At 38.6% G+C, this 22965-nt stretch overlaps 1 protein-coding gene and 1 long non-coding RNA gene across 3 annotated transcripts in view; one reads left to right on the top strand and one right to left on the bottom strand.

Annotated features, from left to right (window-relative positions):
- Nucleotides 1-17839, top strand: part of LOC127437122 (protein Wnt-7b-like) — a 59568-nt gene extending 41729 nt beyond the window's left edge. The window contains exons 3-4 of one of the 2 annotated variants that reach the window (XM_051691823.1): nt 7383-7654; nt 16107-17839. In XM_051691823.1, coding sequence (XP_051547783.1) covers nt 7383-7654; nt 16107-16586 — 752 coding nt within the window. In that variant the 3' untranslated portion in view covers nt 16587-17839. The remainder of the gene's footprint in view (nt 1-7382; nt 7655-16106) is intronic. The other variant, XM_051691824.1, reaches the window with a different exon arrangement.
- The window catches only part of LOC127437139 (uncharacterized), a 222433-nt gene that overhangs the window by 8091 nt on the left and 191377 nt on the right, over nt 1-22965 (bottom strand). The window lies entirely within an intron of this gene.

Genomic DNA, 22965 nt, shown 5'->3' on the forward strand with positions numbered 1-22965 from the left:
GATGGCAAAAATATTCCTTATTTCGGTCGGGGGTAATGGTTAATTGCTTTAATTTGCTTAACGCATTCTTTTTTATATAATAAATCGCACTGATATATGAACACATTTTTTTGTTCACCAAGTGTGAAGTTTAAAACAATAGCTAATATTTTGACATTTTAATGAAAAGGCACATTTTGTTCAGATCATATGGTGTGACCCTGAGTAACTCCTTGATATTCTTGACTAGGGATGTCCAGATACCGAAACTGGAATCGGATCCGATACCACGCTCGTACTCATGTACTCATGCCCAAAAGTGCTCCGATACCAAAAACTGCCACCATCTGATGTACAAATGTCATTCCGTAAACATTCAGCGCATCAATTAAAACCAAGATATGTCCAGGTGTGATTATTAAACCGCAAAGGCTGCGATTTAAAGAGATAAATATGTAGTTTGCATGTGCTGCGCGCTTCAAATGTGAGCACTTGTGAATGTGTGGAGCCGGTCTTGTGCTGATACTGGCTGCTCACACACGGAAAACAGCATCATTCTGTTTGTAGCAGATGACAGCGAGCAGAGCGATCATTCATTTTGTAGCACGTGGCACGTATGGACTACATACTTTTTTTTGGTGGGGGGGAGGGATTTTCTCCCCAATTTGGAATGCCCAATTCCCAGTGCGCTCTAAGTCCTCATGGTGGCATAGTGACTCCTCAATCCGGGTGGCGGAGGACGAATCTCAGTTGCCTCCACGTCTGAGAGCGTCAATCTGCACATCTTATCACGTGTCTTGTTGAGTGCGTTACCGGGGAGACGTAGCGCGTGTGGAGGCTTCACGCTATTCTCCACAGCATCCACGCACAACTCACCACGTGCCCCACCGAGAGCGAGAACAACATTATAGTGACCACGAGGAGGTTACTCCATGTGACTCTACCCTTTCTAGCAACCGGGCCCAATTTGGTTGCTTAGGAGACCTGGCTGGAGTCACTCAGCACGCCCTGGATTCACGACTCCAGGTGTGGTTTTCAGCGTCTTTACTCACTGCGCTTCCCAGGCCCCAACAGACTACATACTTAAATAAATAGCAGCCTTTTGCGGTTTAATAATCACATTGTATGCAACCGGCTTGATAGAAGTGAGAAGCTACCATCAAAAACACACAGCTACACTTCAAAATAAAAAGCTCTGTTTTGTATTTGTTTTTTGTTTTTTGTGTTTTTGAAAATTGTATGAAACCAATAGATAGAGATATAGATAGATATAGATATTAGTATTAGTAGTAGTATTAGTAGTAGTAGTAAATTGTGGTAAATGAAAAAAATAATAATAAGGAATTCAAAAAATAACAATAAAACAATTTTGACCATACTCTTCTGTGTGCTAATAAATTTTAATTTGTGCTTATGAATTTTTTAAGTTCACTAGCACCAATGCTAACACCTAACAAAAGCAAGCATACAGCCCTGACTTAGAGTTAGGGATTGTTCAAATTCGAAACCCTAAGTGTGAATATGAGTAATAGCGATGCGAGTATCTCATTCATCTCCATTTGATCGCTGTTACTTTACAGTAACCCTTACCAATGCTCTCGCTGACCCCAAAAGATTTACATTGAAAACAAGCATCCAGATAGCTCATATATGGAAGCACTTGGCCGTATTCTCTGGCTTCAAAGTGTTCTCCAGGTCAGTGTAGCGTCCTTCAAACCCTCAACTTCCTGTCAGCGGCATTAATGGCCCATCTGGGGCATCCCAGGCAATCCCAGGGTTCAACCGGATTGTTCGTTCTCTCGAAAGGGCCGTAAATCTCCTCAGCCGTGTCAAACGTGATTTGTTTAGTGGTTCGCTCTTCTCCGTCCGAGCTAAAGCGGTCAGCCGTCATGACAAACAAAGTCTTCCACCCACCTTCATATTACGGTGTGGTCGGAGTATATATATATATATATATTATATATATAAATAAAATGAGGTAAACAGAGACATAGTGGAACTCTTCTACAGTGATCTTGGATCCTGCCACAGACACTTGCCTCTAAACTCTATTAGACATCTGTTTTAATATTCCTGTGCTCTTCTCGGCAGACCTTTCCAAGTTTTTTGAGGGTTTTCTGGTTAGTCCAGTTTTCCACTGGCAGGGTAGGAGGCTATCCCAGGACACTTCCTGTTGGAGTTGATTCAGGGTTTTGGGTCTGGCCTTCTCAGGGTTTATTCGCTTCAGAGTTTCTGAGGCAGGCCCATTTGTACCGTTAACCCAATGTGGACTTGAATACATGATTGGATACTGATTGCTCCATGGAGCGTAATAGAGTCTGTCCCTTTTCCAGCCGTCTTATTTCCAGAAGTATTGAAAATCAGACAAAAAGACAAAGGTAAAAGAGTGTGTACTTAACGTCTTTAATGAGGAAATGAACTACAATCCCATGAAGCATTGCGAATGATGTAAACAAATTAAAAATAATGAAAAACCATCACCAGGACTTCCGCTATTAAACATGATTTTTTTTAATTAAAGGGATTTACTCATTTATTTACTCACCCTCATGATATCCCAGATGTGTATGACTTTCTTTCTTCAGCAGAACACATTTGAAGAAAAATAGAAAAATGTCTCAGCTCAGTAGGTCCTTAAAATGCAAGTGAATTGTGATCAGACATTTGAAGCTCCGAAAATCACAGACAGTCAGCATAAACGATATCTGTATAACTCCAGCGGTTAAATTAATGACCTCTAAAGTGATACGATCGCTTTTGGGGTGAAAAAGATCAATATTTAAGTACTTTTTAACTATAAATCATCATCAGCAGCAGTATATGCATTCACGAGAGCGATGAGTTCACGCGGTCTCTCGTGTGATGTATTCGCGTTGGCACGTTACGGACGAAACCTCATGTTTTTCTCTCGGTTGAGACATCTAGGATAAGCACACAAACGCACCATTGTGAGTATAGAAACAGATAAATACAGATCTAAACCAAAACTAACAAAGCTTCTGTACAGCGTTCCTCCTACTCAGTTGTAAACAGCATCCGGCTGTGACGCACGTGCGTCAGTTCTCACGTGAACATGCCAACGCAATTACACGTGCATGCAGCGATGCTTTAAAAAGTACTTAAATATTGATAGGTCTGTCTTTAAAGGTTTTTAAGTTATCGTTGGATTTTTACTTCCAGAACCAGACTTTTGCACTCTGTTCATAGTAACAGTTGCTAGGCTTGGAAGACTGCATTTTAGCTACATTTTTGGAAATGAGAAGCTTTTGAGTCTTTTGTTAATTAGTTTGTTTCTCACTTTAGAAAGGATTTAGCGATGTCTTTTGTTTGAAGCTATGTTACATGCTACTAAAATCTCATTTTATTTGCACATGAAGGAATATTCCGGGTTCAGTACAAGTTGAGCTCAATCGACAGCATTTGTGGTATATTATTGATTACCACAAATGAACTGACTCATCCCTCCTTTTCTTTAAAAAAAAGCAAAAATCGGGGGGCCTGGGTAGCTCAGTGGTAAAATACGCTGGCGACCACCCCTGGAATTCGTTAGTTCGCTAGTTCGAATCCCAGGGTGTGCTGAGTGACTCCAGCCAGGTCTCCTAAGCAACCAAATTGGCCCGGTTGCTAGGGAGGGTAGAGTCACATGGGGTAATCTCCTCGTGGTCGCTATAAAGTGGTCCGCTCTCAGTGGGGTGCGTGGAGAGTTGAGCGTGGATGCCGCGGTGGGTGGCGTGAAGCCTCCACACGCGCTATGTCTCCGCGGTAACACGCTCAACAAGCCACGTGATAAGTTGCGCGGGTTGACGGTCTCAGACTGAGATCTGTCCTCCGCCTCCCGGATTGAGGCAAATCACTACACCACCATGAGGACTTAAAAGCACATTGGGAATTGGGCATTCCATATTGAAAAAAAAAAAAAAAAGCACAAATCAAGGTTACAATGAAAAGGCACTTACAACGGAGCCAATCTGTAAACATTAAAATACTCTGTATTTCACAAGTATAGTCAAAAGACGTGATTTTAGAGTGATAAAATCGCTTACTAACCTTTTCTGTGTAAAGTTATGTCAGATTTTGCAACTTAGTTGCCATGACAAAACTAATAAACCCCTAAAGTGACTGTAAAAACAATGATTAAAACAACTTCAATGCTCAAAAATTACACAAGTTTTAACAGAAGAATTAACGGAAGTTCTGTAATACAAAAAAGGTATGTTAGCCTATTTTAATAAAAAGTATTTATTCATTATGGTAGTATTTGTTGTACTGCTTTCACAACGAATGCATGCTGAATATTATGCATCACTAAGTTTTCTGTTTGTTGTTTTTTGTGTGTAAATGTAATTTTTTGCTGTAAAGACATCAAGTCTCTCTGTACTAGAGGAAACTGCTGGACAGACTTCTCTCATTAGCAGCCGTCACAATTCCAGTCGCAACAGGGAGTGACAGTCCATCAGCACCCCTTCATTTTCCTCTTCAGTTTTCTTGGAAGAGTTTGCGTGTTTTTGTGTGTTGCATATAAACGCTGGTGCATGGCTGCTGCTTTTCCTACTGGCAAACATCTATTTCTGCTTTTGCCATTGCACTGCCACTAAGTGTGTGTGTGTCGGGGTTTTCTTTTCTTTCACAAATGTCATGGCCACTAGAATGGCACAGTGTGATGTGTTGTAATTAAAAGCCCAATAATAAAAAAACAAACAAGATCTAGACAAGAAGAGAATATGTCTCTGTGTGACATTTCAAATAACAAAAAAATTAATTTAGTTGGTGAATCTCACAAAGCCTGTCAAGAACGTCATATCTCACAAAGAGCAACATTCCATTCATTTATAAAGAAAAGGAAGATTGTATGTATTTTTTTGTTTCACATAGACAGAATTTTGGGTGGTTGCATGGCTACAGTTGCTAAGGTGTTAAGCGTGTTTTTTAGCACATTGTTGCTAGGGTGTTCTGGTGGTTGCTAGGCCATTGCTATGCAATTGCAAGGGTGTTTTGGGTGGTTTCTAGAGTGTATCAATATGGTTGCTAAGGTGTTATGTGTTGTACAAGTAGGTGAAAATTCTATGTGAAACAACTTTATTAAATCAATTTTACATTTAAAGTTTACAAGTAAAGCAAAAATAGTGAGCACCAAAAACTATAATTACTGTATCCACAATAAGTGTGGATGGAGTCTAAGTTCATGCTAAATTCATTGCAGAAGTTTAAAAGGTCAGTTCACCCAAAAATGAAGATTCTGACACCATTTACTCAGCCTTTAAGTCACCATCTCATTTGTTTTCCATGTAAGAAAGAAGGTCATACAGGTTTAAAACAATAAGAGGGTGAGTAAATGACAGAATTTTAATTGTTGCATGAACTATCCCTTTTGGTGTTAAAACAAACCTTAACCAGACTGTTTGAGGCGTATCATTACAGTGTTGCCTTACAAAAACTGTACTAAGAAATCCCTCATTTAAATCTTTGCTCACCCCTGACTGGTCAGCTGATATCCGGTAAATGTCCTCATGTCGTTGCTCCACACTGCACTTCAAATAAAGCTCCAGAACGTCTGTGTTTAGAGCACGCCTTCCATGGCAGCAACAGATGGACAGAGCGACCTCGCTGTGTTTCCTGTGGTCGGTTTTGTAAGGTGCACCGGCAGGAGAATTCAGCACTTTGGACAGCACCTTGGCTTTCTTTCTCACACTCCGAGAAATCCAGAGCTCAACATCTGCAGCCGTTGTTTAAGAGCTGCAGTCATTCCAACAAAGGTGCAAGGAAACACTGTTTAACAGTTACTTTATTAACTGGGATGGAAACATTTTGAAAAGAACTCTAATTTCTCATCATCATGCAAATCTGTCCAAATTATAACTGCATGTTCAAAGTCTCGTTTGAAAGTATTGTTCAACACTACACTCTTTTCTTACATTCACGTTTTTGAATTCCATACCCAAATAATTCATTTTCATGCTTTATTAATTAAATATCTGGAACACATCATCAACTGAATTTGTTACTCATAGTAATCTAATAATCTTGGTAATCTCCAATTATATGTTTCTTACAGTATAGATAACTACAGTAGAGTATTTTATTTCTGTGTGTTGCGATTTCCCATGCAAAAGTTGCTACAACAATGTTAGGGTTATGGGTATTTTTAGCGAATTGCTTTGTGGTTGCTATAGGGTTGTGGGTGGTTGCCATGGGATTGTGGGTGGTTGCCAGGCATTGCGATGCAGTTGCAAAGGTGTTCTTAGTGTTTTTATCGCATTGCTTTGCGGTTGCTAAAGTGTTTTGGGTTTTTTATTAGCACATTGCTATGCGGTTGCTAGGGTGTTCTTGGTGGTTGCTAAGGCATTGCTATGCAGTTGCTAAGGTAAAATGGGTGTTTTTAGCGCATTGCTAAGTGGTGGCTTGGGAGTTGTGAGTTGTTGCAGGGGGTTGCTACAGTTGCTAAGGTGTTATGGGTTGTTTATTAGCACATTGCTATATGGGTACTAATGTGTTCTGGGTAGTTACTAGGGCATTGCTATGTGGTTGCTAAGGTTTCATGGGTGTTTTTTAGATCACTGCTATGTGGTTGTTGGGGTTTTGTGGGTGGTTGCATTGCTACAGTTACTAAGGTGTTAAGTGTGTTCTTTAGCACATTGTTGCTAGGGTGTTCTGATGGTTGCTAGGCCATTGCTATGCAATTGCTAGGGTGTTCTGGGGGGTTTCTAGAGTGTATCAATGCAGTTGTTAAGGTGTTATGGGTGTTTTTTAGTGCATTACTCTGTGGTTGCTAGGGTGTTCTGTGTGGTTGCAAAGATGTTGCTATGCAGTTGCTAAGGTGTTTTGGGTTGTATGTTCTTGGTGGTTGCTAGAACATTACTATGTGGCTGCTAAGATGTTACAGGTGTTTTTAGCACATGAAATGTGGATGCTAGGGTGTTCTGGGTGGTTGTTAGGCCATTGTTTTGCAGTTGCTAGAGCGTTATGTTTTTTTTGAAAGCGCATTTTAATGTGATTGCTAGGGTGTTCTGTGTCATTACTGAGGTGTGCTATGTGATTACTGAGGTGTTATGGGTGTTTTTAGTGCATTGCTATGCTGTTGCTAGGGTGTTCTGGGTGGTTGCTAATGAATTGCTAAGCAGTTGGTAAGGTGACGCATGCTTTTCACAAGTTATCCTTAGCTTGTTCAAAAATCATAAGTCTGATTGCTTGGTAAAGTAACAGCACACCTCCCCTCAACAGGCCACATGATTTGAAGTATCATTCATGTCAGTAGCACTTATAATGTGGGATGAGTTACGTGCCAAAGTTTAATACTTAGAAAAAGGGGTTTGTTTAACCCAAAGAATGTATGCAAATTTGTTGTGGCAAATGTTAGATTGCATCCTGTTGAGCAGATATCATAGCCTGTTCCCTCTTCCCCCCAGGCAGCAGGGAGGTGGCATTCACCTACGCCATCACCGCCGCTGGGGTCGCCCATGCCGTGACGGCCGCATGCAGCCAGGGCAACATGAGCCACTGTGGCTGTGACCGGGAAAAACAGGGCTACTACAACCAGGAGGAGGGATGGAAGTGGGGCGGGTGCTCTGCCGACATCAAATATGGCATTGAGTTCTCCCGGAAGTTTGTGGATGCCCGCGAGATTAAAAAAAATGCTCGCCGATTGATGAACCTTCACAATAATGAAGCCGGGCGAAAGGTAAGATTAGCGCGAAGCACCTAATTTTGGTTTAACATGGTCTCATTACAAGTCGCAACAATAGTAAATAATTAAAGCTTTATTTATAACAGTGTTTACAAAGTGCTTAAATGGACAGAGTATATATTAAAGAAATGTTCCGGGTTAAATTCAAGTTAAGCTCAATCAACAGCATTTGTGGCATAACGTTAAATGTTAATTTCGACTCGTTCCTCCTTTTCTTTAAAAAAAAGCAGAAATCTGTGTCACAGTGAGGCACTTACAGTGGAAGTCAATGGGGTCCATTTTTGGAGGGTTTGAAGGCAGAAATGTGAAGCTTATAATTTTATAAAAGCACTTACATTAATTCTTCTGTTAAAACTCACGTGTTATTTGAGCTGTAAAATCATCATTTTAGGGTTTTAGGGTTTGTTGACATTAAATCGTCATGGTAATGAAGTTGTAAAATTGGGTATAACTTTATACTGAAAAGGTTAAGGGATTTTATCACACTAAAATCACGTTTACATGCATATCCTTAATGTCTCGTGTCTATACTTTTGAAAAAGTGAATATTTTAACATTCAAAAATTGGCCCCCATTCACTTCTATTGTAAGTGCCTCACTGGAACCAAGATTTTTGCTTTTTTTTAAAGAAAAGGAGGGACGAGTCGAAATAAATTTTTGTGGTAATCAATATTATGCCACAAAAACTGTCGATTGAGCTTCACTTGTATTGAACCAGGAATATTCCTTTAAGTATATACACCGATCAGCCATAACATTAAAACCACCTGCCTAATATTGTGTAGGTCCCCCTCATGCCGCCAAAACAGCGCCAAACTGCACCTTGGAATATAATTCTGAGATGATATTCTTCACACCACAATTGTACAGAGCGGTTATCTGAGTTTTCGTAGACTTTGTCAGTTCAAACCAGTCTGACCATTCTCTGTTGATCTCTCTCATCAACAAGACATCTCCGGCTGGATGTTTTTTGTTTTTGGCACTGTGGTGATGCAGGCATGGCAGAGCGACATCTGTGGAGAGCGAGCTGTTTGAGAATTTCCCACAGGTGTCAATCCTTACTACTCTTCCTCTCCCGGCCTCACTCTCCTCAGACATCGCTCGGCCATGCCCACATCACCACAGGCACCATTCTGAGTGGATAATCGCATGGATGATTGTTGGAGCCAGATGGGCTGGTTTGAGTATTTCTGTAACTGCTGATCTCCTGGGATTTTCACACACAACAGTCTCTAGAATTTACTCCGAATGGTGCCTGTGGTGATGTGGGTGTGGCCGAGCGATGTCTGTGGAGAGCAAGGCCGGGAGAGGAAGTAGTAAGGATTGACACCTGTGGGAAATTCTGAAACAGCTCGCACTCTACAGATGTCGCACGGCCACATCACCACAGTGCCAAAAACAAAAAGCATCCAGTGAGCAGCAGTTCTGCGGACGGAGTTGTCTTGTTGATGAGAGAGATCAACAGAGAATGGCCAGACTGGTTTGAACTGACAAAGTCTACGGTAACTCAGATAACCACTCTGTACAATTGTGGTGAGAAGAATATCATCTCAGAATGCTATCCTGAGATGCAGGTTGGCGCTGTTTTGGCAGCACAAGGGGGACCTACACAATATTAGGCAGGTGGTTTTAATGTTGTGGCTGATCGTGTATAAGTGTATATTATTGCATTGTACAATAATAGTACAATATGGTGAAATCGAACAAGCTGGTGTGGACAAAAAAAAAGTATGAAAAAAGTAACAAACAAACCAACAAACAATGTGATTACTATTTTTCCTAAGGTTCTCCCAAACCAAAACCTAACCATGATTTTAATTTGAAAATAACTTGTTTTTTTGCGTATTACAGGTTATTGACATCAGTCATTTGTATTGCATAAATAATTATGGAATGAGTAACCAAATTTGTTCAAAGACATTTAACTTCATAAAATAAAGTGTTGGAAAGGAGGCTAGCTAAAATTTTATGCCTGTATTATATCGATTTGGAATTCTATTTGTTGATTGTTTGGTCTGTATGGGAATAAAAGTCACATTTTTTCGTATGATCTCTTACGATTTGCCATCTCGTATGGATTATTAATCAGTTGTCATGAGACTATATTTCTTAGGAGCTTAAAAAAGGTATGTTAACAGTGTATTATTTCTCACTGAAATATGCATGCAGCGTTTTGACTACTAAGAAAAGTAGAAAGATCCTGTAGACAGTGTTTCTTAATTTGTTTTAGACATTGGAAGCTTTCGAACTTTGAAGCTTGGAAACACTTTTTGGCCTACAGTTACTTGAAGAAACAAATAACAAATTCTTCGGAAAATCCATTAATTTACTTTGAAAAGACAAATGCATTTAGACTTAAATGTCTTTTTTTTTTTTTTTCAGTTTAAAGAGAGGGAAAAGGAAAACATTTTAGCGTTTTAGCAATTGGCTCCATGCAGACATGTGGTGTGGCTCATCTTTATAGCTCTTGAAGGCCCTCCAAAACCATTCAACTTGCGTGTGGGTGGCGCAGTTTGTTCTTCTTATGCACAACAGGTGTTTCAGGTGGGACATCGAGGATGCACATGCAAATCTATCTGCTCATTTAATCCACAACAGTTATTGCTTGTTTCGCCTCGACCAATTACTGCAGGTTTTCATGCGCTGTGGCGTCGTCTTGAGCTCGGTTTGGCCGAGTGCCGCTCTGGCCATGTTTGTTTTTGATAGCTGTTAGTCATTCCAAGAACACAGAACAACATGCAGAACCGCATGCGACGCATGCACTCCAGCGACAAATGGATCTAATTAATAACACTGGGCTGTATGGTGCAAGCCCACGAGAGTCTGAGCAGAGTCCGCTTTTGAGCATCGAGCATGCAGTTGCCAGTTGGAATCCGGCCAATCCCATGGCAAGCCACTGCATGAAATCATCAAGTCGAAAGCTTGTAACAGGATATTATTGCAAGTCTTTCTGCTGTACTGCTCTCGCTCTATTGAGTCAGGCGTTTTTTCTGGTCTTTTATAGACGACCCACAATGGCTATAGTGGAGCCATAGGCTGAGCGAGGGGTGGGATGTACCATGTGACTCTGAATATGGGAGAATATGGAAGCTGCCACAATGGAATTTCAATTGCTATCATACGTGTGTGTGGTTGGAGCGAGCTTGGCCAAAAAACTGGTCTACATTAGCACTGTGGATGTAAGCGTATCCAGGCAAATGTAAACAGCGCTGCGGGCCTTCGGACGGCTCGTGAAGTAACACATCGTTCATTTTGAAACGCCATTCCCTGTGGCCAAAAAACTGGCTCAATGTATGTTGAATCAATGTTAGTCATGAACGTATTTGTCCGCAGAATCAGTGTTGATATATTGAAGCCATGTGAAACTAATTTCAATAGCGTACAAGTGTTAAGATAATCAATGTTTTACAATGAAACAATTTGCTATTTGGTTAGTAATGGAGGGAAATCTAGTTTATGTGTTATGAAATTAAAATGACTCATTGCATGAATGGCAGAATTAATAAATCATTATCCTGGTTAATTAAAAAGACTCCAAAACTAGGTGAGCTGTCTGGCTGTCTACCTCCTACATAGGCAGCTGCCTTCTAAGGCAGCGTCGTAACTGAAATGCAACTTCATAAAAGACAGATTTGAAATGTTTAATATTTCACATTTGTGCTCAATAAGAGTTTGACGTTAGAATTAGAGGTAGACAATATACTGGTTTTACTATCGGTTATAGAACTCTCGGTTATCGGTGAAAATCGCTGCCAGTTTTTGCTTATAGTTTTTTTTTAAATTATTATTATTCCTCATCAATAAATCTCATTTTGTGAAATGTGTATATATACAAAACTTTGCATCTAGTTAAAATATAAGCTATAAAAAGCTTCATTAAGTTTATACTTACATACAGTATATAGAGCATTGTAACAGAGCCAAGTCTGTCATTTCAAAATAAGAGTCCCCACTGTATTTCAGGCTTGTTTATAGTTAAAAGTCTGGCGTTATTTTTTCAGGTTATTACTGGGATTTTGGTTGCACAATAAACTGCTTTTGGGATTTTATTCATTTTGGAGCCTCAGTGTTTGTGCTCTTTATACTAAGGATTTTTTTCAATCGTTTTATAAATCGATTAAAAAAAAACTGTTGGCCGATTAATCAGTTATCGGCCTTTTGCACCACCTTAGTTATCAGTATCAGCAAAATCCACTATCGGTCGACATCTAGTTAGAATATGTTGTTAAGCTTATGCCATAATAAACTAATAAACATGAAGAACACACAAATATTGGATAAAATACTCCATATTTAATTATATTGTAATTAGAACTACTACTACTTTCCACCATCTTGGATGAACCTTTTCCCTGGGTTTTTATACAGAGTTAAGATCTACATTTTTAAAATGTAAAATCTCTGGTCATGTTGCTTAATATTCTGTAATTTGTTGGTATACTTCAATCAGTTTTCAATTAGGAACCATTTCTTACTTAAAATGGAAAACTGGCTTCCATTTATATACAGTAAATCACAGAAAAGGGCCAGAAAGTGCAAAGTGGGCAGCTAATAATCTTTTTTTCTTCTTTTCTTTTTTTGACAATAAACTTTAGTGTAGACTTTTTTAAATCCCTTGCCAAAACATTTCCTCCAATATTGCACAGGCACTGTTGAAACTGAGATGTTCAAATCAGCATTAACTGTCAATGGCCTTACCTTGGGTCAAGATGGTTATACTAGATTAATCAATTCGTTTGCACGTGTTTTCCAGGGCAATGGTAATTGCTTTGTTGAGGAGTCGTGCCAGAGGAATGAGTTTGGGGAAAAAGTGCTCTGCCAAAGAATTTTTCATGCAACATTTAATTCATATAGCCACTCATGTCAAATGTAAACGCCTCTCTTCCTTCTAATATAAATAATAAAAGCATAATATTTATTGAACTATATTCAAAAATGGCCAAAATTATAAAAGATATTTATTATGTAAAAGATGTTACAAAATATATTGCTAATATTGAGTATGTTGAGATATAAATTATATTACTAATATACAGTGCATTCAGAAAGTATTCTGACCTTCAGCTTTCCTTCAACCCTGACCAGTCCCCCAGTCCCTGCTGCTGAAATACACCCCTACATCATGATGCTACCACCACGCTTCACCGTTGGGATGGTATTGCGCAGGTGATGAGCGGTGCCTGGTTTCCTCCAGACATGACACTTGGAATTGAGGCCAAACAGTTCAATCTTCATTTCATCAGACCAGAGAATCTTGTTTCTCACAGTCTGAGAGTCCTTTAGGTGCTTTTTTGTGTGTCTTGCACTGAGGAGAGGCTTCTGTCTGGCCACTCTGTCATAAAGCTCAGATCGGTGGAGTGTTGCAGTGATGGTTGTTCTTCTGCCTGTTTCACACATCTCCACACATGATCTCTGGAGCGCAACCAGTGTGACCATTGGGTTCTTGGTCACCTCTCTTACCAAGGCCCTTCTCCTCCGATTGCTCAGTTTGGCCGGGTGGCCAGCTCTAGGAAGAGTCCTGGTTGTTCCAAAATTTTTCCATATAAGAATTATGGAGACCACTGCACTCTTGGGAACCTTCAATGCAGATGACATTTTTTTGCAGCCTTCCTCAGATCTGTGCCTCGACACAATCCTGTCTCTGAGCTCTGCAGGCAGTTCCTTTGACCTCATGGCTTGGTTTTTTCTCTGATATGCATTTTCAGCTGTGAGACCTTATATAGACAGGTGTGTGCCTTTCCAAATCATGTCCAATCAATTGAATTTGCCATAGGTGGACTCCAATCAAAGTGTAGAAACATCCAGATCAGATCCACAGAAATGGGATGCACCTGAGCTAAATTTCAAGTGTTATAGCAATGGGTCTGAATACTTGTGTCAATGTGATATTTCAGTTTTTTCTCTTTAATAAATGTGCAAATTTAAATACATTTAAATGTAATTTAAAGCATTTTAGCATAAGGCTGCAACATAACAAAATGTGAAAGGGGTCTGAATACTTTCTGAACGCACTATATTGTATTTATATTATATTATAACATCTACGCTGCAAAAAGAATTTTCTTAATGAGAATTTATGTCCTGTTGTTCAGTGAAAATCGATAAACAGCCTTAAAACAGGATCAATTTACTTGAAGCTAAATGACATAGGATATTTTGTCTTGTTTTCAGAGAAAACTCAGCAATTATTCTTAAAACAAGAAAAAATGATCTGCCAATGGGGTAAAAAAAAAAAAACTTAATTCAAAGGGAAAACAAGTTTATTTTCTTATCCCACTGGCCAACTTTTTTTTTCTTTAAGCACAAACCCCACCAAATGTTGTTAGACTTAATATCTTACGTCATTCTGTATAAAAAACCAGCAAGAACATCTCTCTTCTGATTTGCGATAGCCATTTTAAAATGCCTTCCCAACCACCATTCCAAAGACAGGTTTCTTCCGCTAAGGAAACCAAATAAAAAATGTAGTTTGCTCTAGTGTGACTGATGGCCGTTTGGCGGCTTCATTGCTATGAAAGATCTGCAACACATTAAATACCTCACATTAAATAGTGTTTGGTTATATGAGATTTATATTTATTTGTCCTGCTCATAGATGTGGTGTATAAAGAAAATTACAGAGTAGAAGAATGCAGAAGGGTGTATTTCCCCTGGTTTTGATGGGTAAACTGGCATACGAGAGCTCCTTTCGGGCTAAAGTATCTTATATAGCACATTAGATCTTTGTATGCCAACATATGGTTTTTCCACTGAATGCACATGACATGACTTCCAAACAGCCCAATGTAAACCATAAAAAGGCTGATTTCCGAAAGCCATTAGCATGTGCTTTGTTTTTGCTTTTTTTTTTATTTATTTTTTTTTTATTATGAATCCCATTAACACGACTAATAAAATTGAAAAATTGTTGATGATGTTGTTGTGACTAAATGTTAGTGTTGGAGTAACTAACTAAAAGTAGCAACGCTATTAAACTAAATGTTTTCAGCAAAGTGACAGAAGTTACGCTTTTTCCAAAACTGTAAAACAAGCTACTTATTCTAACAAGTCACAGTTGAGTACGACAAAACACTGCATTGCTGTTTTTGTCATATTGTATTGCGCACAAATCCTTAAGGCTAGTGTTCATGTTTATGCGTGCCGTTCCATCTCACATTTGGTCGAACGCTCTAGCCTTTCAAAGTATAGTCTTTTGAATGTGAGGAAAGTCAGTTCACTCGGTGGCCATCTTTGGAACGCTCCTCATATTTTTCTATGTAAACAAGCGGCATGCTAGTCCAGCTCCTATCTACTTGAATGGGGAAAGACCGGAATATCCAAAATGGTTGGTCAAGATTGCGATCAAAGAACATTTATCAAATTAGCAGTAAAATCTGACAATGCTGGTTTCATAAATTCTGATTCTTTACCCTAAGATTACTACTAAATTTTCCCAGCTTGTATAGCTAATGCGCATGCGCGTTCTCGAGTTGATTTACAGGCGATGTCAGTATCTAAAAAGTGATTGGCTCTTTTCCCTGTAAGGTGGAACATCTTTTCTACATCCATTGGCTGTTCCAATTTCTTACATTCATTTTAATAGAAGCGGCTCGTCTCTGATAAAAAGTCTCTGACGTGAGCCCATACAGCCAAGTTCAATGTATGCACACTATGGCTGCTTTTTGATACCAATTTAGCACAATCAAAGGAAGGCACATTTGCCTACGATGCTCAAAGGCGCGGACTGTCCTCGTGTCTAGAAAAACTGGGATGCATGCGTACTGTGCAGATGACGAAATTTGCGTCACATCCTTAAAACAAGATTTAAGACAATTACAAGAAAAGTAACTAGGAAGCATAATGACAAAAGATATTCAGTCTTGTTTTTAGAGAAATCCAACAAAATGTATTTATTTTTACAATATTTTTTATTGTGAAATATTGAGTTACTGTTATTGACTTATATTCTAAGCCAACATACTATTTACTCTACAGACTTGGTTTAGTTGTTTTTTTTTTTAAATCCCCATACCAAGACCAAATTTTCTTACTGTAACTCATCCTAGAGCTTTCAACCTACATCCACCAAATTTGGCACAGTCCATCAGCCTGTGCTGACTCCGACTGATATGTATTTTCTAACTGATCAGACTTATGGTTTTCCCATTGCGGACGATCAAAAATCCCCTATTCAAATCCATCTGTCAAAAAATTCAAATGTAAACAAACCCAAACAAGGTCTTTAATCTATAACTTTCTGAGAAGGTTTTGTTGAGCCAACACTGACAAGCTTTACCAACTGTATCTAGTTTTAGTTGTATTAAGTATATATTTATCTCTTTTTTTTTCAGATAAATGTAGATTCATTTATTTCAAAACCTTCCTTGTCACATTAACAGTCTCGGATAATTGGCTGATTCTGATTGGTCGTATCCATTAAAACCTCCTTCTATATTGTTTCCTGCAGGTACTCGAAGAGCGAATGAAGCTGGAATGTAAATGTCATGGCGTGTCGGGCTCCTGTACCATCAAAACATGTTGGACCACACTACCGAAATTCCGTGAGATTGGCTACGTACTGAAGGACAAGTACAACAAAGCGGTTCACGTGGAGGTGGTCCGAGCCACGCGACTGCGGCAGCCTACATTCCTCAAGGTGAAGAAGACACACGGATACCAAAAACCCTTAGAATCGGACTTGGTCTACATAGAGCGCTCGCCAAACTATTGCGAAGAGGATGCCAAAACTGGCAGCGTGGGGACGCAAGGGCGACTGTGCAACCGAACGTCGCCGCACACGGATGGTTGTGACCTCATGTGCTGTGGGCGGGGCTACAACACACACCAGTACACAAAGGTGTGGCAATGCAACTGTAAATTCCAATGGTGCTGCTTCGTGAAATGCAACACGTGTAGCGAGCGAACGGAAGTGTTTACCTGCAAATGAACGAACGTCGACAAGGTTCGATGGGACGGGGGATGTGACACGGACAGAGTGAGCGGGAAAAACCCTTGGAATGAAATCGGAATGGGAATTTTAATCTATCAGCTCTTTGAGGTGTTGTTTTACACAGCAGAATGTATATTTGCTTTAACAAAGAGTTAAAATACTAAACTCTATCGGTAGATACAAACCCAGTTTTCGACCAGAGGAACATGCACTGATATATCCACACCGACTCAAGTGCAATGTTCGGAATAGCATTCTAGCATACTACTCGTACCATTTCTGCCGTATCGACTGCAGAAATAGTAACAGTTGTGTGCTTGTATGCTACTCCGAACATTGCTAAGCTAAAGGACTGCAGGATATCAGCCATGCCCTGGACCCTGGTGCATTCTGGGATTAATTGTTTGTTTGATTTTTCATGGAAGCTCTTCTGAGGACTCAAATGAGGTTCTTTGGATTTGGATATTTGGATGGAACTTCTTGGAAAAGCAAATTAAGCCACAAGATGTTGTGTCATCTCAAAATGGCATGTTTAAGAGCAAAAAGGAACTCAAAATGTTGAGTTTTACTTAAGAAGGAGCTCTGAAAACAGTGCGGACTGCACATTAAGGATATATATATGCCTCCTAACTGCCAACTGGAACCTGGTAGAGTATGTTAGTTATCCAGTCACACTGGAGCTTGTCTGTTTGAACACTGAAAATAAATTATTATATATGTTATAGTCTCCTAAGGAACGGAAGCGCTAACGGGTAGAAATGATGTCTTATTTTGTACTATTTTGTAGTGTAAAATAAACAAGAAAAAAAAAAAGACTTTGTAGAAACTTGCGATTGATGGGCCCAGATTTTTCTGCAATGGCTATTGATGTGTTAACTTTGATATACCACTGTAATTTTTGTGTTAACATTGGTTCATCTTTGCTGTTATCCAGCTGTAGTTCTCAATAGAACTTTGGTTAAAATTGATAAACAAGTCTTTTCAATCAAGGATCCTTCCTCCATTCATGAAATGTGGAACCAATATATTTCTGGATATGTTACAGAGTGCTGCACTGATATTTTTTTCTATTCAGATACAAAGCAATTAAAACTAAAATAAATATCAATTTGACTGATATTTGGCATGTTATTGCAGACTAAAGAACTTTCTGCGTCTAAGCAAAACTCTAAGATGAGGTCTACAGCAACTTGATTTGCTTTGGGATCCAGATTTTGCACTGGACATCAAGTGAAAACCAAACAGTACCAGGACCAAAATGTCTTTAAAATCAAACATTGAAATATATTAAACTCAACATAAAATAAAAATTGACCCCATTATTGTTCACGATAAAAAGTTTCTTCATAATTTTATCAAAATGCAATTATTTGCTTTAAAATGTAACACCCACTTTATACAATACAATCAATATCCCATTAATAAAATTGCTCGAAAATATGTCGGATTAGAGAAGTGAAATGGATTGTGAATGGACTTTAATATTACCATTAACAACATAGGCCCAACTATACGCCAAATTATTAACATGACAAAGGCTGAATAGCAAAGCTAATCATTTTGTAAACACTTAAAACCAATTTGTTAGGGGGCCTGGGTAGCTCAGCGAGTACCACCTCTGGAGTCGCAAGTTCGAATCCAGGATGTGCTGAGTGACTCCAGCCAGGTCTCCTAAGCAACCAAATTGGCCCAGTTGCTAGGGAGGGTAGAGTCACATGGGGTAAACTCCTCGTGGTCGTGATTAGTGGTTCTCGCTCTCAATGAGGCGTGTGGTAAGTTGTGTGTGGATCGTGGAGAGTAGCATGAGCCTCCACATGCTGTGAGTCTCCGCGGTGTCATGCACATCGAGTCACGTGATAAGATGCGCGGATTGACAGTCTCAGAAGCGGAGGCAACTGAGACTTGTCCTCCACCACCATGAGGACTTACTAAATAGTGGGAATTGGGCATTCCTTATTGGGAGAAAAGGGGATAAAATAAATAAATACATTAAAAAAAAAGCCAATTTGTTATCAACGTAACAGATTAAACAACACTGAGCCAAAATAGTGTCTTAGTTTGAGCCGTATTGCCAAGTGACTTTGAATTTGCACTAAAATATGATTTTAAGATTAATCACAATCTTCATTAAAACGATACCAATATTGATTCTTAAATTCCCAAGATTTACTTTTGTCATGTTGATTAATAGCAAATAGCAATTGAACTGCATAGTTTGAGCCCTGTTGTTAATTTTTACAATTATTATTATTATTTTTTTTTGTATTGTTCCAAGTTAGAAGGTTCCTTAGATGTATTTTTTAATTTACAGCATGAGCTGAAACAAAATGGACATTCTAACTGAAATTAACCCAGATGAATCATAATTTAAATCAGAATCAAATCAAATCGGTAAATCTGTATCAATACCCTGCCCAATTTTAAAAGTTGATAAGCCTATTTATTTTGATATCTTGACTATTTACATTTATTCGGTTGGTGCCAGAGTGTTTCATGTCCACCCAATATATATATATATATATATATATAATTATTATTATTTTTTTTAAATAAAGATCTGGTATAAAGGACTTTTCCGGCTTCCAGTCTTGAACGACTTGTCACCATTTTTACATTATATCTGACCAAATGAATTCCACTGGTGGCAGTGGTAGTTTCCTGCGTATATCAGTGATGGCTAACACTTCCATATCTTCGAACCCTGTTTGAGTCAGTGAGATGTTATGAGACATATTTGAGGCAACGATCCCAGAGGATGGAAACTGTCGCCCTATTCTGAAGTTCCAGTCACTCTTACTCTTAATGGGGCGTGAAGAGGAAAACACATCATTAGAAATCATACTTAATCCAGCAGCTTGCGGATATAGGTTTTTTTTTAAAGTTGGAGGAAAACACATGTTTATAATATCCTGTGGTCTGTTCCCTTGATTGTGGCATGTGTGGAGATATCTGTGGAATTACACAGAAGACAAGAGGGTTTAAGTTGACTCGGTCTGACTCTGTGATAGACTTAAATGGAGTTTTTGTTAGTATTCTTCTTATTATTATTCCTGTAGCTCTAAATTACCCAATAACTCAAGATCTCCTTGGTAAAAGTTTTGAAATTTGGCACATTGATACTACCGGCCACGAGTAACCACCACACCAAAAATGGCGTACGTGAGCCTATAGGTGGTGCTACAGGCCACGCCCCAATTTGTCCATTTTCAAAGTGATGCCATTTCCCATAAGTCCAACATTTCTGAAACCAAGTTTATATGCCTCATTTCTCATGAGGAACAAAAAAGCCTCTAGAACCCATAAAGTCCACCATGATGGATTTTCTTGTACAATACAAATTTAATAAAAAAATCTACTCCTCCTGAACCATAGCTCCAATTGACTTGAAACTTGGTATGTATATGTAGGATACATGTCTTTCAATTTGATATTTATCAAAAATGAATACAATACAAACTGGCTGAAAGGTGCGCATTTATGTAAATGTCCACATTATGTCAATATCCATATGTCCATAATATCTAATGCCATTTTGACTAATGTTTTTTCCAACCTAACAGGCTTCAAGATGACATCACTCTGAAGTACTGTGCAAAATTTCACCTTGATATGTCAAAAGATGACAGAATTACAGTTTACTATTATTTATCGCTAACGCTAAAATAATGCTTTACAAATCCGCTAGTCATAAAACCGATACTTTGATTCAATCATCAGTTCATATGAAGACTCTTGCAATGTTTAATAACAAATGAATGAAATGTTGTGTACATGTGTGAAGTACATGTCTCTACCATGTCAATTTTTACATAATTTGCAGTTTTGAGGAGGAATCCGCATTGCTGCTTGCAGCTATATTTTGTCTTGTTTTTAGAGAAATCTAACTACATTTAGGGAGGTTTATGCTTAAAACAAACATTTCTTACAATGGTGTAAGAAACAAACTTATTTCAAAGGGAAAACAATTTATTTTCTCACCTCATTGGCAGATTTCTTTTCCACGTGTTATAAGCATACCATTTCCAAAATTTTGTCAGATTTCTCCAAAAACTTAATATCCTATGCCATTTTGCTTGTCAAGTGAACATTTATTGCTTTAAGAATATTTATATATTTTTACTGGAAAACAAGACAAAAATACTAATTAAGAAAATTATATTTGCAGTTTAATTATAAGGACACTTTCTTGAAAAGGTCAAAATAAAATGCAAAATACTCTGATATCGTTTTTAAGGGTGGAGGGGGGCTGTAGCAGTGCGTTTGATCGAGGGAAAACTCCCGGTCACTGTGCAGCCGGGTGAAAAGCATTACAGACGGGCAGCAAAGCAGAAGTAAGATGTGTTTTGTTAGTCGTCTGAAACCCTGGGGCCCGGAACCATCTAAGCTCCATGACTATACCCCGGATTGCCCAAAATAAATCCACCTGTTTCTGGCAAACATTTTGTCATTAAAAAATATGAGACAGAAAAACAGAGTGCGCTGTGTGTGTGCTGTCCTCTAAAGCGGCTTTTGTTCAGGTGTCAAGATCATTTGTTCAGTGTGAGTTCCACTCTGCCGGATAATGCCAGCACTCTCATTCACACAGATACAGCGATTCAGAGGCACGCTGGACAGCAACAGTCCAGTAACTGGTACAGAGAGTGCATATAACACGGCATGTTTAAAGGATCGCAGTTCATTTTAAAGGAATATTCCAGGTTCAGTGCAAGTTAAGTTCAGTCGACAGCATTTGTAGCATAATGTTGATTACCATAGAAAATAACTTTGGCTCATCCCTCAATTATTTAAAAGAAGCTCAAATCAGTTTTACAGTGAGGCATTTACAATGGAAGTCAATGGGGCCAGTTCGTAAATGTTAAAATACTCACTGTTTCAAAAGTATAGACAAGATGTAAACAAAGATGGTAACAAAGTTGTAATATTGGATATTAATTCACACTAAGGTTAGTAAGCGTTTTTATTACAATAAAATCCTGTTTACATATTTTTTTACGTCTTGTGGCGATACATCTGAAACAATGCTTTTAACATTTATACAGTAGACTGGCCCCATTCACTTCCATTGTTTTTTTAATAAACAAGAGACAAGTCGAAAAAAATGTTTATGGCAATCGACATTTTACCACAAATGCCGTTTAACCTGTATTAAACCTGGAACATTCCTTTAACATTATATAGTTCACCCAAAAATTTAAATTGTCATTATTCACTCACCCTCATGTTGTTTCAAAGACTATCTTCCTACTGCAGAACACAAAAGGAGATATTTTAAAGAATGTTGCGTAGTAAGTGTGAGTCTGATTAAACGTGTTCTTTTTATTAATTGGAGAACGTACTTTTTAAAGTGTACTTACGTTACTGATATGTCTGGGGAAATGAGGACGTATGGTCACCCTACGTTACGTTATTTTTTTTGTTTGTTTTTCATTGCATCACAAAAGCCATGGACTCAGCCGGACTTGGAAAGAAATCCCAAGTCTGAGTAAAAATGCATCTGTGACAAGTCCAAGTCCATTATAATTGGACTCGTGACTAGTAGCTCAACTCTATTTACGAGTTGAGTGCATTTGAATGCCGCCACAAAATCGTAATTGCCAGTGAGAAACTCTGGATTTTTTTTAAGCCTTGACTTTGAGTTGATTAAAGCAAATTGGCATTGGTAATAATTCAGTATTACTAGTAGATTTTGACGGTGCAGTTTAGGAGATTTTGTATTATACTGTAAATGAAGAATAGTGATAAAGTGTTTCAGAAAATAAGACTCATTTAGCTGGTTTGAGGCAACAGGCTTGTGCAACAAAATTGCATTTCCCATCATTATATGTGGCAGCACGAGAATGATCAAATAGATAAAGCATTAAATACACACCTAATACATGGCTTTGCTCTTTATTTTGTTGCATTGTTGCTAGCAAAGCTTCTTGTCTTGAAAAGAAAGATGAAATAGCAAAATGGGTCAATTTGTTCAGACTAAATCACCTGAACATACGTACATCACATCGTATTTACAACTTCCAACCTCGTAAATACAAACTTCCCAGGAGGACTTCAATGCAACATTATTCATTATTCTGTGCAGTATACACAGCCTACTGTTTACTGCAGAGATAGTAATAACAGTATGCTAATATACTATTCTGAACAAAGCCCCTCAGCACAGATGTGCGGAGTTCTCCCTCACACGTGTGTTTTTCATCGTGGCTTACAAACAGCATTCTGTGGGATTCCATGAGACCAACCTGGTAGAGGAGTGAATCTCCAAGCAATTTGTTAGCACAGGATGAGTCTATGCATAGATAGCATGCAGCTGTGTGGGGGAGAGACATGACAGTTGTAAAGAATAAATTAGCTTTCAGAAAACGAGGAAAAGGGATGG

Source organism: Myxocyprinus asiaticus, chromosome 48 (genome assembly GCF_019703515.2).
Source record: "Myxocyprinus asiaticus isolate MX2 ecotype Aquarium Trade chromosome 48, UBuf_Myxa_2, whole genome shotgun sequence".
NCBI lineage: Eukaryota > Metazoa > Chordata > Actinopteri > Cypriniformes > Catostomidae > Myxocyprinus > Myxocyprinus asiaticus.